The 17,564-nt window shown below is 39.5% G+C and overlaps 1 protein-coding gene across 5 annotated transcripts; it reads right to left on the bottom strand.

The window, feature by feature from the left end:
- Nucleotides 1-713: 713 nt before the first annotated feature.
- On the bottom strand, nt 714-16,119 carry UBA3 (ubiquitin like modifier activating enzyme 3). Of its 5 annotated transcripts, none has more exons than XM_050904817.1 (18): nt 16,086-16,119; nt 15,908-15,949; nt 12,839-12,959; nt 11,769-11,849; nt 8,672-8,754; nt 8,034-8,114; nt 7,359-7,402; nt 6,999-7,063; nt 5,976-6,131; nt 5,752-5,854; nt 5,143-5,256; nt 3,620-3,673; nt 3,115-3,151; nt 2,953-3,034; nt 1,922-2,022; nt 1,737-1,800; nt 1,576-1,630; nt 714-1,106 (listed from the first exon to the last, which is right to left on the bottom strand). In XM_050904817.1, exons 1-18 carry the CDS (start codon nt 16,103-16,105, stop codon nt 1,018-1,020), a joined length of 1,392 nt encoding a protein of 463 aa, XP_050760774.1. In that variant the 5' UTR covers nt 16,106-16,119; the 3' UTR covers nt 714-1,017. The 5 variants fall into 5 exon arrangements, with proteins under 5 accessions (XP_050760774.1, XP_050760775.1, XP_050760776.1 ...); XM_050904818.1 differs by having other exon boundaries at nt 5,143-5,253; XM_050904819.1 differs by lacking the exon at nt 15,908-15,949 and having other exon boundaries at nt 16,086-16,105.
- Nucleotides 16,120-17,564: the final 1,445 nt, after the last annotated feature.

Below are 17,564 nucleotides of genomic sequence, written 5' to 3'. Positions count from 1 at the left end.
TAAGTCCCACAGCTCACACGGGGCCTTTTAACACTTCCAAACGCGCAGTTGTTAAAAGTCAACTGGTTAAAAATTACAGTAAAGTGCCCCCTCCTTTAATATCGGGTTCAAGGCTGGAAGATGGAAAGTTTAAACACAGTTCATAGTTTAAAAGATGGAAAGTTCAAATGCAGTTGACACGCATCAAGTAAAATCAGAGAATTCGCGTTGAGGTACCTGGCACTGCTTACAGAAAGGTCTCTGACTAAAGCAGCCAAATGATGCCCTAGATTTTTTAATCGAGGTTATAAACGCTCTTGAAATTCCACTGATAAAGCCACAAACTAAGGTGTCTTTATGTGTTTTTATTAATAAATACCTTAACAGCACCAATGATACTCAAACATAATCCTGCAATGCTGTGCACAGCGGCTGCTTGGGGACTGCGAGTGGACATGTCTGTATCTTCATGTACAGTTGATCATTTTGTCCTTTCGTGTTTGCTTGTAAACAAAGTAATCTCTTCCATACTTAACACCTTTCATAAAATTGATCAAATCAATATCAAAGAGGAAAATGCTCATTTTAATCTACTGCCCTCTTTTGGTTTTAAGGTGACTCAGCAAGCGTATAGGAGTGCTACAATTTAAAACCAGATCGCTGTGGTTCCTTTTAAAGGGTCTTCTCTTTGCATATACGTGTGCACACGTGTTGAAAACAAGACTTTTGGCCACTTTAAAGTTTCCATGTGTCTGAAAGTATATTAGCATTAACATTTTGACAACAAAAACTGGGAAAAAAGTGTATTCCTATACATCAGTTCTGTACATTAATAAGCATTTATACAAATATAATCCACCAAATATTGGCTTCTACGTACAATTCTGAAATATGGTGATTCATTTGTATTACCTAACCTTCAACAATGCTAGTACTAACATGAACATTTCAGGTTGCTTTAACACCCACAGAGTACGTTTGTTTTACAAGGTGGGTACAGATTTCTCTCGCTGTATATGCAGTTTACTTATGAATAAATTAAGTGGTAAAGTGAAGCTTGAACAACATAGTCTGTGGTGTAGTAACATCAGCAACTGCAAGTTCCTGGCCATCCACAAGCCCCAATTCTGAAAGAGAAAAAAAAGTTTTAAGTGCAGCAAACCCATGTGGTCTGTCTTTTTTAAAAAAAAAAAAAAAAAAAAAAGAAAAAAGTTATGAATGCCATTCCCACAAACCATAAGTACGATGAAATAAAGCTGCAAACAGCTCACTAGCTAAACTAATATTCATCTAAGTCAACCAGGAAACTAACAGACCTTGTCAAGAAATACATAAAACACTACTGAAGTATGTTTAATTTACATCAGTTATCAGCTTGCTTTGTTGCAATGTTTTTCTCTGCATCTGCCCACACTTCACATTCAAGCAATTCAAAGCTCATCCCTGAGCAAGCTGAGAAAGGTATATCACACGTAAAAGGATAATGAAGCACTTTCTACTGCATAGTGCAAAATAAAGCTAAACATGCCATACAGAGGGACAAAACTGATTTTAAAGCAGTATCTTCAAAATCTACACGTGACAACTGCGTGATACCTTTTAGTGTCTTGGAAAGATTTGGCCTTGTTCGTTCTTCAATTGAAGCTACTGTCTGAAAAAAAAAATAAAAAAACAAGGCAAAACATTTCCTTTCAAATTCAGGAAAGTAAATTTAAATAAATTAAGATATTAAAGACAATTACATATGTTCAGATTACCTGTAAATAAAGTGTTTTATTTCCCCCATACATAGTTGCTGTGATCGCAGGAGATTTCATTTGCCTATATATAAAAAATTTTTTAAAAAAACAGACAATCAGGTAAAAATACATTTAGAAATTACCTTTTTGAAACACTAAACTACCAAAAATTATCGAATAAGTCAGAATAGTTGCACACTTACAATGAAGCATTATTTGTCAAGTAATCCAAGATCTCCTGCAATTTAGCTGATGGGGAAATCTCTATGTTTTGGGGAAGTTGGCTGCAGGCTGGACAGTTCTCCTACAACAAAGTAGCCCAAGAATGCATGTTACGTTAAATATGATTTTAAAAATGCTGCTAATATGGTCTCAAAACTATTTGTGTGTTTGTGGGGGTTTTTTAAATTTTAGCTCTAGAAATATTAATACTGTTGCAAATATGAATGACAAAACCCAATTCCTCGTGAAGTCTGTTCGACTGGCTCCCAACAGCAGCTAAGTATTTATGAACTACAAATTTCATCTGACATAAAATTTAATACTACAAACTTTCAAATCAATTGTTGTCACAACCTCTTTTTAAGAAGATTTGCTTATGAGTCTTCTTAAGATTGCATATCTTATTTTGTAAACCACTTTTCCTGTATTACAGGGGAAATCTTCAGGATTCACTTTCAAAAAAGTCACGTACTGTCTTCCTCTGCGGGTAGCATAGCAGAAACAGTAGAGATACCAACGTTGCACCAACAGACACCACAGAAATAGCTGTCTGAAGAACCTCCCTATACCAGAAGCTACCTTTCCAAATATTAAGAAACTTTGGCTAAACAGGCAAAAATTAAATATGCCATTACCTATACCATGCAATAGTTTTTGGTAAACTGATGGGTAGAAGAAAAGATTTCATTACCAGGACGTCAAATAAAACATCTGTTGATCTGGAGGTAAACAGTCCTGCTACTCTACATGGACAGACTGCCACTGTCATCACTATTAGACCCCAAAACCACAGAAGTTTAAAAAAAGAAAAAAATTCCTACATGCTAAAAAAAATACTCTGGGGAAGTAGCAGACTAGTAACATTGTAGTTTCTGCTTTTAAAACTTCAGAAATATTATTATTCAGTGCTAGGGGCCAAGAGATTCAATATTGGATTTCAGACATACACACAAACTGCATAAGTTCAATAAAAATCAAGGAAACAACCCTCCAAGCCTTTCAAGGCACTAACCTTTCTTTCAGCTTCAAATGTGTATGTGTATAATCCATCCGCATCATTAAACACCAAGTAGTTGTTAAGAGGAATGTATGCACTATAATGACAAATATTATATGTGTTAATACATGTCATTATGTTGGAAATCATGTATGTTATTAATAAGAAATGAAATACCTTGTGGCTATTTTAAAAACTTCAGTGGCGCAAACAGCTGGAATGAGAAAAAAAAAACAATTTCTTCACTTTCTACCTCTATCTCAGAACATGCAGACATAAGTGCACAGAGTTGTACCAAATAAGAAGTGACCAAAAAAAAAAAAATCAAGTATAACAATTTGTAAAGAGAAAAATAAACATCTGAAGGTAGCTGGTAGTTCTATGCATTAACACCATAGATTCGGCACTAATCTGAGACTATGTTAAGCTTATATACCGTGTTTTCTAATTATTCTTTTTTCCCAGTCTCAAATGCTTTTGCTCACACCCACAGTCATACATGAGCTTAAAATTTATACAGTCACACGCAGTTTCTCTATGGAAAACAGAAATGAGACTGTAAGAATAAATCAGAGTCATTTAAAAATTACTATTATCCTCCCCAAGTTCTCAATTCCAAACTGTTGCCTTACAAAACTCTAACATCTGTAAAGCAGAAGTGAAGTGAGTTCTTTCAGCATACCTGCAATTACTGCATTTGTAGAAGCTACTGCTGGAATAATTCGTTTAACCACCCCTGTAAAAACAAAACAGACAGCTTTGTCTTTTCCAAGCAACTATACTGAGAGACGGCTTTTAGCCAGAATATACACAGAAGGGTGTACCCAAAGGTACTTTAAACTTTCCAGGAATTTCTATAACAAGAAAGTGTAATGGCATGCTGCTCAAGTACTTTGGCATTTTTTTTATTTTAGGAATGGATCAAGCATGTTGAGAAAAAGAAGGTATCACACAAAGAGAACTAGTGAACAAATTCTAAAAACAAGTATTCTGTATTTAGCACTGAAAATTAATTTAAAACTCAGTGCTATTCCTGTTTAACTGGAGAAATGCGTAAAGGAAAGATATTTGGTTTTGGTATTCCTGCAAGAACAGGCTTGCCAAACTGTATTGGCATCTTCATCCAACTCTTCTTACTGAGCCCATCCAGTCAAACAGCATAGTACATACACCGATACAAAGCAAGATTTCCTAGGCATACAAGTTTGTACATGGGTAACAAGGAGGTTCGCTCTTTTTTCAGGCCTGCCAAAAAGACAGCAAATTCCTAAGTAGTCTGAAGTTCCTCTGGCTTCTCATTATTGACTTGTATCCCTTCATACTTGAGAAAACATGCATAAAACTTTTATCTTTGCCCTCTTTCTGCTATGTACCTTATAATGAAGCCATCATCAAACGCCGAAAACTGTGCAGCCATTTGCATGTACATAATTATATTTCACAACTGGAGTTCACATTTATCTGTACCAAAAAAATACTACTAGAGAAGCCAGTATAAACTGCTGCAAAGAAAAAGACTATCTGCAATACACCAGGTGTAATCTGAGGAAGATACGCAAGGGATCAGTTCACCCTTTTTTGACAGAAAGGCACACACTGAGGTTCAAGTGTGACATTTCAAGCCCAGCATTTCAAATGCATTCTCAGTACTACAAGTCAACAAACAGACAGAAGTTACCACAAATTCTGGAGATTCTGTATGAGATTCTCCACTTTTCTATTCAGTTAACGTTTAAAACGCTGCTTAAATGAGTGGTAGCGTTCTGCACTTGCATGTGAACAGAGGTACACGCAGCAGTAAAGAACAAATGCGATAGTCTTAACCAGCCAAAACTAGCATAAAGTGTTGCTGTGGCTAAAAGAGGCAATCACATTCTTTTGTTCCTACTCTTTGACCCAGCAAAAGTGGTCACAGTGTAATGTAAACTGCGGAGCTGCTCCAGGTTAAAAATAAAATGGCAAATGTTCGGTTTTGTCCCAGATAAGTTCCTCTGATTCATCATGAATGCCTAAACATCGGATTCATCATAAAAATATTTGTGCTGGCACAGGAAACAAGCTGCTTGTTTCTGTTTTAAGATGTTAAGGGAGAAAAGAACTATTTCTTTCTCAGCAGAGCTGCCAGCTTAGTCATAACAAACACAAAGAATGCCAATCCAGCCTAATTGCAAATGCCATAAACTTAGCAAAATGCTATACCCTTACCTTGGGTGAGTCTGTATGTAACACCTTTAATATTAAACTGTGATGCTCTTTCTAAAGACTTCTGGTAAATCCACTGTATATGTTCAGGGTCATCTCCATCCAATGCAACACCTTCTACAGCAAAGTTAAGAATTCACAGATAAGTTACAGTCATAAGACTTCTTCAGAAATACAGCGTTCTTGTTGTCTAAAAAAAATCCCTTTGTTTTAATTTCAGTTAAAATGAATACCCCATTAAGCTATTAAAACTTGACACTTTAAATAATCAAAATATCACTTCTACAAACATCCTAAGTTCTAACACAGTCTATATACAAACTATCTTAACTTTACAGATTTATAGAGCTGTTACAGGTTACATTTTGAGTCAGGAAAGACATTGTGCAGTATGAGAGAGAGAAACACATGAACAAATATTGAACTGGAGAGCGAGTCTGAGAAAAGAAAATCCATCACCAGCTCAGAAGAGGCTTAGATTCAATAGACAATGAGCCACATAAGGTTAAAAGGTAGGATTGTTTTATTAAAAGTAGCTGTGTATACCTAACTCAAACCGAAGTAGTTAAAAGGAGAAATGTCAGTTTAGCACCAGTGCAATACACTAATTACCTCCAAAAGGTTGCTCCTTTGGCCACTGCAATATCCTGACATACTCAATACAATGCTCTGGTAGTCTGGGCATAGATGCAATAGTACACATGGGAAAATTGACCTGGTGTGGGCAGGGGAAGAAAACCAGAAGAAAGCATGTAATACATTACGTATAGTACTAGGAAAAGAAACAAGCAAATCAGAGGAATATAAAAAAAGGAAATATCACTGGTTGCAATTACCTGTGGTGGATAAAGCTCAAGCGTGCATTCAACACATGCTGTCATACCAGGAATAATCACACGAACATTTCCTTTAAAACCTTCTGTCCCTCCATCTATTAAAGGTATGATGGAACTTGGATCCAGTACGCCATCTTCATAATGTAAAAATGACATCTAACGAATAAAGGGGGGGGGGTTGTTGGGTTTTGTTTGTTTTGTGGTGTTTTGGGTTTTTTTTTAACCAAGTTGCAGGAAGGAAAAAAAAAAAATCCTAAAAATTTTATTCTTAATGGTACACCACAAGATTGAATGCTTAATATACAGTTTATTTTAAGGGTACACAGCGTATAAAACACTACTCATTTGTCAGTGCACAGGACTTCAGCTACCACCTTCACCCTCCATCTCCTCCTCCCTGTACCCCCCTGATAAATGCTATTATTTCCTTATAGTATACCAGAACAAATGGTTGGTTGGTTTGAAGGATTTAGGGATTTCATTCTTGGTTTGTTGTTTTGGGGTTGTTTTTTTTTTTAAATACTGGTAAATACTCAAGATCATTATTTTATAAACAAATTCACAATGATAAAACTACCTAGTTCAATGACCAGCCTTCTACTACTTTGTAGCAGCGGGGCTCCAAAAGATGACATTTACAAGTTGCAGCACGATAAGTACTGTTTGGCTAATGAAAGAAAACGTTCACAATTGGAGCATCCAGAGAGGCTCTGGAACTTGCCTTCTTATGATTTTCAAAAGCTGACTGCACAAGGCCACAAACAATGTAATCTAACTTTGGAATTACCCCTGCAGGGCACTGCACAAATGTTGGCTAACACTCCTCAAGAAAAAGGCAGGTAAGAGAGCATGCATTTTATCCTGTTCACAAAAAGAAGAAAGAAAAGAACAGAAATAGATACGGAAGCTGAGAGTTTCAACAGCCCTCATTTCATTTTCATGCCACATTCTACACAAATCTGTTCAATTTTAGTTACCTATACTCAAGCAATAACCAGGCTTTAAAAAGATTGAAGACTTTACCAGCATGCCATTTATCCATCTTCTTGCAATTATAGAGTCCAGCCCACAAACAATAATATGAAACTCTAGGGGGAAAAAAACGTTATTTAAAGTCTATACTAATGCATACTTCTTAAGACAAGCAAAGTATTCTGTCCATAACAGTCCAGAGGAACTGACTGTAGTTTAACTACCTCCCCTAGATTACCTATATGACAGATGCATTTAATTTTTGTCTATTTGTTACTTCTGCTTCCAGTATACTGTCGAAGACTAAAATAATTAGCAATCTAACTACCAGGAAAAGCAGTGAGCAGCAACAACTGCAATGCTCCCCTAAAGCACCAGTGGGTGTTTGGCAGGCAAACAAATACCACTTACGTCGATAGAAGCTTTCATCCATGTCTTGAATCTTTTTAAAATATCTGAATGTAAGCCCAGTAAAGGAATATACTTAAAAAGTAGTTTACTGTTTTCTATTTGCTAACCTAAAGCCAAAACATTATCTAATTTATTACTATAATTTTATATGACACTTTTTTTAAAAAACTGATTGAAGGATTCAAAATTCCCACAGCTGAAGCTGTAGCATCTGACAAAACAAGTAAGGGACACAATGTAATAGTCACACACAGGAGAAAGCTCAGCAGGCAAACTATTTAGGAAGCTCAAAACATGTGCGCTCACAAAGTCCTGTACCAGTAAGTGCTGCTCTATGTTTATAAACTATCGTCTCCTACCAGTACTCAAAACACTCTGGTGAATAAACCTGTAATTTTAATATCTCAGTGAAAATCAGAATATTGCATTTGAATAAAAAGACTCAGTGGAAACATACAAAATAGTTTCTTAAAGGTTAGCCTTCTTTCCCCATGCATATTTCCTATACGCTAATGTCACTGAGAAAGAATTCTCAATCACCAGCTGAATGAATCTGTTCTTTATTGTATGAAAAAGAGAGGATGGCAGCAAAATACTTCAGATAGTCTTACCACCTACAGAGTTTTCTAGGTTTTTTGAAGCCTTCGGGGCTACTACTTCTCTATAAAAGGATACGCTACAACAGCACAGTTGGGAATGCGGCTGTTTAGGAATTCTGCTGCAACTTCTGCTTTTGGTCGCCCAACATCCTTCGGTCTGGGAAAAAAACCAAGCAATTTCAAATGCATTATTTTAGTAGACTCAATCTTTCCAGACTCTATGCATTGCAATACTGAATTAAGTGACTAAGTGTTACTGTAGGACAATTTATTGATATGGATAATATTAAGGCATCCCTGTAAAGCATCAGATGAGAGCCCCAGAGTTATTTAAATATGTCCATGTAGCTACAGTTATCAGCACCAAAAAAATCCAAAAATTTTTCATTTTGCTTGGAAGAAAAGGGTACCAGAAAAATTGATATCTCAATCTGTGTGCATTATTCCTTGGTGTCACCTTTTCCATCAGTCATTAGCTGTATTTGAATGGTAAGGAATGTATGTTAATTTTCTTCACGCTCAAACTATGACACCACAGATCTCAAAACAAGAAGGAATCACATGCAACATTTAGTTAATTATGAGTACTATTGTGATATGAAAGTTCAGTGATCTTTAATGACATCTTGTTCAACCAAAATAATGATCATATTCACATATTTTGTTTAGGTACATTTAAAAAAACAAAAGTCAAATCGTGAAAATATCACTTACCGAAACAGAAACTGTCGGTTAAGATTAGAAACATCTATAGTATCCATGTCAATAACATGGATCTGTCTAAAGCCAGACAGTGCCTGTGAAGAGAGATAGTCAACTTCATTTAATAGGAAATTAAATGCTTACAGTGCTCCAGAATTCATTCCACATGCCAAAAAAGCAACCTTTGGAGGAACAAACATATTTGCTCTTCATTCCCTGTGCAGACAGGTATATGGTCGTTCTTTGTTAAAATAATGTTCTTTGTTGGGTTGCTAATGCTGATATTTAGACAAACGGAATTAGTAACATTTCAATGGTCAAAGACAATGTTCTACTGAATGCAATATTGCTTTAGCCTATTTAATCATAACACAGGGAAGTCAACAATAGGCTGATCTATAAAGGGAATTTGCAGTATTCCCTCACAACTGGAGTAAATCAAAAGCGTTCATTGGGGAAAAAAAACGCAGAATTTGAAGAAATACCATAAGCACTTCCTTGCTTGGCAGGAATAGAAAAACAAAGTTTAATTCCTCTAAAATGTTAAGGTTTTGAACATTCACCATTTTCACAGTTGGCATAAATGAGTCTGGCACATCCACCCTCAAATCTCAGCTCAAAATAAGCCAGCATTCCTCACTGCATTCAATGCTGGAACAGAATGCAAACACAAAAAGTCACCTCGCTACCTAAGAAGATGCCGAACCTCTGACAGAAGTTCTGCCTGATCTCTGTTTGCATGCAGACCATCACTAGATTTGGCAAAAAACTTTAAAGTAAAATTGTCTTAAAACTGTATTGCAGGTCTGATCTGATAAAGTAGTAATGTCTGTCACGCAGAAAGAAACAATGTGAATTGTGGTTAAAGGGAAATAAATGCTGTAAAACACTGGGTTCAGAGAAAGCAAATGTGTTGTGATGTTCTGAAGTGACTCCAAAAAAATTTGAGTCCCATACCCTACGTTTTTTCCTTTAAGACTCAATCTTGTTATATATAAAGACTTTCAAACTTTTTGTTTTATGTTTGCTGAATAAACAGAGCCATCCCATGCATAATAAGTGTTGAAAATGCTGTATCAGGAAACTGATTAAACAAATGAACAACAGGACTAAAGTCTTTCAGAACAGAAATTAATTTCTGTAAGAGAAGCAGCAAGAATCTCTGTATGTCATATTGGATACCGTTGGTGCTGAATAATCATTTTGTTTCACTGATAAATGTTCAGCTTTTATTCAATTTTAAGAAAGTAAACTGAGAGAGCCTGCTAAAGAGAAGAGCGAGCCTGGAACAACACGAACATACAGATTGGAGTCTTTATCGAATTTATATTCATTGTCCCAAAGACATGAACACGTGTGAACAGAATCTAGATTTACTTATGAGCTTCTCTTTCTGGAAATGATAAAAATAAATCATGATAACTTAAAACCTTCTTGAAGAGATAGGAACTGAGCGCACACAGCAGACTTATGAAGTCCCTTACCCCATACAAATCCTCCCTCTCAACGAGCTATCAACAGATTGAATTTGTTATGTCCCAATAAACCCATAAAATAGTAGCTCTGGGCAGAGGTTAAATTCACCAGCACTAAATTCCCAAAGAAAGAAAACTGCCTTGGAGTTGTCATAGTCTCTTCAAATAAAATCCTGCTTAAGCATTGCAGTAACAAACCAGCACCCAGAACACGAGTATACACAAGTGCTGGAACTGTAAAACCCCTAAGTTAAGGCTTTAAATGAGGCTACTGATTTATCAAGCATCTCAAGCTTGGAGGTAATCTGTGGAAATACTGAAATAGCAGTACATAAATTCTATAGTAAAGTACACTAATGCATAAGTATTGGTATAAATTAAGGAAAAAAGTTATTTCATAATAAGTTATTATGTCAATCCACACATTTTCCATGGAATTCATAAGGACAGAAATTCTTATTATTAAATAGAAGCATGGAAAAGTACAGTATTAGTCTAAACCACCAAACTCAAACAGGACGGTAACAGTGATACACTACGATAAATATGAGCATCTGTGAGGATAAAAACCACATTAATAGGATAATTAAATTCATACACATTTATTGGGTAAATGTCTGACAGCACATGATCCCATGACCGCATTTTAAACACTTTAAAATTGCTTTTCAGAACACGTAGTGAGAGAATCCACTATAAACTAACACCGTATCAAGAAAACTACAGAATACCTTCTGGTAACCTGTATACCAGGGAAGTACTGTAATATTCCTTCCCTGTTCTTACACTATTACCTATTCCTCCTTAGCCATTTCCATACAGGACAGTGCGTGTTGGTCTGACTCAATAAAGCTGCCATTACATAGGCTGAATTCAGCAACGCAGATGCAACTCTGAGGGAGTGTTCAGGCTCTGCAGACAACCTCCAATTTACTGATCTTGAGGAACTGGAAAACCTGAGAGCCACTACTCGGGAAGGCCAAACAGATTCCATGGACGTGAAGGTCACCACAGACAGAGTAAGTCTGGCTCTACTAATTTCACTATGAAAGAACATAAATAATTCCAGCAATTCTAACCTCACTTTGAATTAATCCAAAAATGTAAAATAAACTGAAATTAAATTCAACTTTGACTGTTAATACTAAACTCTGTACTAGCTACTTATGGCAGTTTAAAGTATCGCTTTTCATCTGAAAAGATACATTTTAGCCACTGTATTCCAAACAAAGCTTCCTTGTATCATTATGAGCATCATTTGTTCTTAGTTTACTTCATTTCCCTAGATCTGGTAATTCGGGAAAATTACCAACATTACACCATACCTAAGGCTGGAAGTGAACTTCTGTCTACGTTTCATAAACAGCACCATGTTGTCCCTCATGACAAGCTTTGAGACAGCTAAATAAATAACATGCAACATATTAGACTACCACTTTTCAAGCGTATTAACAAAGTGCATTCTTCAAGTTTATTGTCTGTATCATCATGTATTTTATACATTTTGATTAGAACTTAGAAATTTAGTAGCTATATACAATGAAAAATGCCAAATTAGCAAAGCAGAAAAGATAATTTCCTCAAGGGAAAAAAAGAAGATTCTAAGCAGCAAAAGGTGAAAACTGAGTAATTACCAGGTTTTTCAGGAGTTCGCATCCTAATCCTCCTGCTCCAATAACTAGTACTTTACATGTGCTTAACAAAAACTCAAGAGCCTGCGGAAAATATAAAAGAAAAAATTAATACACTAAATAGGAAAAAGTACCAATTTGTCCTTTGCTTCATAACCGTTACAAATGTGTTACTGTAAATTTTCAGTGCCTAAGAAGTTTCACATAAAACAACTCAGATCAATAAAACAGTTTGTGCTTGCAGGAGTAATTACATATTGGACTTTAATCAGTTGTGGAGTTCAGGCAGTTCCTATATCCCAGCTTACAGAAAAGCAAGACCTTTGTTCATGTCAGTATTCTCTTTATATTAATTTTGACCACAAAAAAAGCAAGGTCCACCTTTATTATTATTTGGTTTAAGGAGATAATGTTTCTTCCTCCAAATATTTTACTGATATATAATACAAAATAAATCTAAACAGACAGACAACATTGCTGGACAAACTGAAATTTTTAACTATATAACTGCTTTCTGTGAACTGTTCTACTAGACCCCAGCCTCAAACTAGTAAATAATGGAACAGTACATTAAAAAGGTAACAGTAAAATACATTCAACTGTAAGCTCTGAAACAAAATGTACCAAAAAAGGAAAGCAGAAGAAATAATTAAAAGTCTAAATTTTGCTTTTCCCTACTAAACATCTTTCCCAATTCTCTAAGTACTCATATTAACCTTACTTTCCTCTTTAAGTACAAGAAATTCCTTACTGTATCTAATTACTTAAAAATGGAGAGACAAATGCTGCTATTTTTCATGTGGAACTCAAAGACCGAGCATAATTCATATGTTGTTATACATTTGTACATATGATGACAGCAAGCTCGTAGCTGACAGTGTACAATTTAGAAATACAGGCTTATAAAAAGAATACAGTATGTTCTTCTAGAGTCATAATGTTCAATTGATTAAAATATAAGCTTTTCATGCAGTCTTAGTATTCATACACTGCTGGTGGTCAATTAATGAAACTGTTTACATTAGTTTGCAACACACGCTACAAATTTTTTATTTAAAGTAAGTGTTTCTCACTTGGGTGCCTGGCTCGAAATCAGGATGTGTGAATGGTCCAGATCGCTCGAGGAACTTCTTTACATGGTTCCAGCGACCTTCCCAGTCTCCAGTGTCCCCACACCCACCATCAACAGCCATTCTGCACAGAACACAGTAAATTCAGCTGCAAAATCATAGAGAAAAAGCCACACCTCCAAAATGTTTTTTTTTCTTTCTATATCTTAAAAATACCTAAATTACTGACCATTCATACAAATGTATCTGCATATTCTTTACACATGTAAGTTATGTGCATGAACATTTGCATGAGTGGGTTTTATTTGTGGAACTAGAAAGCAATAATACAAGTATGCATAGAGGGGAAAAAACCCAGGCATTTCAATAAATCCCACTGATTTAGCTGTTACTAGTAAAAGTTGACCTGAAGTGAAAAAAGGGTCTAGCCTTTTTGCTTTTATTTCCCTCATATTTAAAGAGGACACAGAAAAAGAGGTTGTCCCTTTAGATTTTGAAGGTGATGTTTTTTCATCAGAGCCAAGTCTTGTATTCTTTTTTTGACAGACGTTTTAAGTTCATAAATCATATTTAGAATTATCAGTATGTAACTGCAATTGTGAGGCACTGAATGAATAACAGTAACATGCCCCAATACCATCTCCTCTGATTCTTCATAGTAGTTCATTTAAACAAGTGTTAAAAAAACATAGGAATCTTGAATGCTCTTCACCCTCAATTGGTACTACATAATTTAGAACATCCCCATTTTTCAGTCATCTCCTGAGCCTGTCAGCAGCAGCGGTCTCACTTGAGAAAAGGAATGTTTGCAGTTATCTCCTTTTAAATTTTCAAGACTGAATTTTACATCAAATACTCCACTACCCTTTTTCTGCTTTTGCAGGTCACTTTTAGTAGTACATAACTATAAATTTAAACTGTTAAGAGACTTAGTGGAATAGTTCAAAATCAGCTCTCTTAAGCAATTTTCTAATGTAAGATCATCACCTACACCGAACAGGCACTTCCTTAACAGAACACACTTCCCTTTTTACATAGGAGCTCCATTCAATATATATGAACCATTATGTTCTACATTAATACAAAACTAAGGTCGTTATAAAAGAGTTTTGCCAATCCTGAGTATGAAAGGTTGCATCATCACTGATAAGGAGCGTTACTTGCTTCCTCCTATGAAGTACTATGAAGAACGCTTGTATCAATAACTGTTGGGTAATGTTTAGAATTTATTATTACTTCCTGGTGACTCATCTCAAAATAAAAGGAAAATGCAGTGAAAGCATCTAGACAGCGAATGCCTTTATTCTCACAGAATTCAGAAGATGGACAACACAGTATGTCCGTAGTAACTTTAACTTACAGGCAATTAATTTTGCAAAAGATTTTCATTAACAGGGAAAAACTTCACTAAACTGCAGGAATAAATACATCATAATTTGCCTATATTTTGATTGCAGACTGACCTTATTCCTGGTTAACTGTTGACTTTAGGTAAGTTACTGTATTAGCAGTTAAATAAGATCTACAAAATTTCTTTGAATTCATAAGGGTCTTTTGACCTCTGACTTGCACTTTTGTACCTCCCCCAGTTTTCACAATAATGGGAAAATACACATATTTCACATAATGGGAAATAGTGTGAATAAATACAACACTCCCTCCGCTGAACCCTGTTGTATACCAGTTTTCAGGATGTGCATTAAGCACTGACTTAAGCAAATAAAATGGATCAATATACATCACAATAATTGCTTCTATGGATTATATTATAATTTTTAACTTTTCTGGAAACAAGTGCAGAAGCTATGCTTGGTGACATTAAGAACAACTTTTTTTGTCCTTTTATGTAGTCCATATAAACAGCCATTAAGCAGCAGTACTCCTTTTCTGTTTAGATGTGTATTTTACTTTATAAGTGATAAAATGGTAAGATCTAGTTTCATTTTTGTGATTACACTACAGTTTGGTTTTTACAGGGTTGGACATTGTGGAGATCTGAAAAACATCAACAGCTCCACCTGAGATTTTATGTTTAACTTCAGAGACAGGTTTTTTAAGTGCTTATTTTTGTGTTGTTACAGCATTACCAGGTATCTGTATTATCAGAGTTTAACAAAATCCTTATTTATTTCATCCAATTACTCTAATTTTAAACCTTGTTTAAAATATCAGAGCACCACAGTCCTTATATTGCTTTAGGCCCAGACTTTTCCCTACCACCCTCACATCTCCAGAGCTCCATGCTTTTGAGGGACTTGGCATGCACCCCTCCCCATCCAACATGCCCAAGGACTTTTTGTGACCCTCACCCCAACACACACATGCACCGCCTGCAAGTCTACCACCCAGGCAGGCAGGTCTGCTCTGTGATCTTTGGGAAGAGGGCCACAAGCAGATGGAAGGGAACAGTTACGGGATGGAAGCAGATGAGGTTAAAGACTTCTGAGCATTAGTTTTCAAGACCGTTAAGACAGATGCATAGAATTTAGGGTTTTAATAAGCAGAGGCAACTGTTCTGTAGCCTGAATTTTTAATTTTCAGCCAAAATTTAGTCACCTGCTTCTAGCCTAGAGGCCCTCCCCAGGTCCCTGACCAGCAATGCAGCTTTTTCCACTCCTGTCACAAAGCTCTCCAGCACACCAGCCTTTACTCATGCCAAGCTCCAAGCCCGCAATTCCCATCCCCACTCCGGGTGAGCCCCTTGGTCCTCTCCCCAGGAGATTCCTCTTCCCCAGTCCTCGCTTGCTCAAGCGCCCTTTCGCGTCCCCCCCTCCTCACACTGACCCACCTAACACCTTTCCTCCGGCTCCCTCCTCCCGCCCCGGCCCTGCACTGTGCCATCCCCACCCCTCTCCGCCTGCCGGGCCCCGGGCCGCTCACGCACGGTCGCCCCTACCAGCGCCTCTCCAGCGGGCCCCGCAGCCCTGAGCTAACCCGCAGCCTCCTCCCAGCCCACACCTCTCCTGCGGGGCTGCGGCTCGCCCTGACCTACCAGCCGCCCCTCAGCAAGCGCTGCCTGCCCCTGCCCCTGCCCCGGGCCGGGAGCCCGCTCGCCCGCAGCCCCGCACTAACCCATCCGCCAGCAGCTCCTCTAGCCTCCTTCTTTTCTTCTCCCTAAAAGAGAGAGAATAAAAGAAGGGTCAGTATCGCGCTACAGAGACCGGGGAGGAGGGAGAGGGGACCCCGGGGCCCACCCGTCCCCGGGAAGCGGGGGAAGGGGCGGCCGAGCGCACACATACAGGGCACTTACGGTTCCTCACCATCCGCCATATTTCCCTCTGCTTCCCACAATGCCCCGCGGTGCCTCTATGGGCGGTGCTTTGCCAGAGCGCCGCCACGGTTGCAGGCCTACAGAGTTGGGGAGGCCGGGATGAAGCACCCGCCAGGCGAGCCGCCCGGGGCGCTAATCCCCATGGCAACAAGGCGGGGATCCCCCCCCCCGCTCCCCCCGAGCCCTGAAGTAGAGACCGGGGAGCCACAGCCGCCTCCCCGCCCGGGCCGCGCTGTGGAGGAGAGCCCGGCCTGGAGCACCCTCACGTCGTCCCAAGCGGCGTGCCGGGGCCTGGCGGCGCGGGGCAGCCCCGGCCGGGCGAGGGGACCTGCACCGCCCGCCTCCCTCCCGGGCCCCCGGCAGCCGAGGGCTCTCCCTGCGCCCACCTCCCCGGTGCTTCCCGGTAGCCTCGGATGGCATCCTCAGGGACAAAGCCTGTGGCGATCCCGGCGCTTTAAAGCCCCCGGGATGAAGAGAAACAGAACGTGGAGGTGGGATGAGCCTCGGGCTGGTCTCTGCCCGCCAGCCGGGTGGCTCCTCCACCTGAGCTGTGTTTTCTAATCGTTTTTGCCTTAGCACTGCCTGGGCAGAGGCCGGCCTGGCCGTGCCCACGGGCTGTCCTGGCACCGCACGTAAACCAGCTTCTACGCGCAAACCAGCTTCTACACGCCGGAGCCTTCGCTCCCCAAAACTAACACAAGGAACGGTGTCTAAGCGCAGGGTGGGATGCAGACACGCAGGGCTTACGAGGGTTGCGCTTCAGGCCTCGGGCTCCCAAACTTTAGGGATCTAAATCCTTCGCAGATCGAGCTGTGAGAAGCAGCTGCCAACCTCTGGTATTGCAGCCGCGCTTGGCTTACTGCTAGCCTCCATTTTGAGAAGGACTTTGTTGCCCGGCATGGCGGTGCAGCAGGCCCGGGGCGTTGTGTGACACACGCACGGACAGCGTGCGCTCGATCCGCCGGGGGTGAAGCATGAAAGCCCTGAAAGAGCAACCGTTCTCACAGGGACTGCTGGGGTTCGAACCACCGTGGCTGCTAGCACCGGCCTTCCCCTCTGACGCTGGAGGGTTTGGGGTGCAGCCACCCCACTTAGCAGGGTCTCGACACACCCCGGGTGCCTCCTTGGCCGGGGCAGCCACTTCGTGGCCCCCTCCACACTCGGACCCTGACTCCCTGTTTCACGGAGGATGCGAACCGGGTTCGCCATGTGAATATTAGCCGTACGTCACTTTTTGCTGAAGAAACAATGGCTACGCAGCGACGGCTGACAGCAGCGACGGCTGACAGCAGCGGCGGCAGCGCTACGCCCCTGTCAGCCGCCTTTGCTGGGCGTGCGAAGGGCGGCGCGGTGTGACACACGCCTGTCGCTGGTGCTGCCGCTCATTTCTCCGCTGTTTCAGCAGCGTTTACGCCCGGCGTCGAGAAGCGGCCGGGGCCGGGGCCGCCGGCCGGGAGC

This window comes from Gymnogyps californianus, chromosome 13 (assembly GCF_018139145.2).
Source record: "Gymnogyps californianus isolate 813 chromosome 13, ASM1813914v2, whole genome shotgun sequence".
In the NCBI taxonomy this organism is placed as follows: Eukaryota; Metazoa; Chordata; class Aves; order Accipitriformes; family Cathartidae; genus Gymnogyps; species Gymnogyps californianus.
This window is presented reverse-complemented; position numbering and strand designations above follow the sequence as displayed.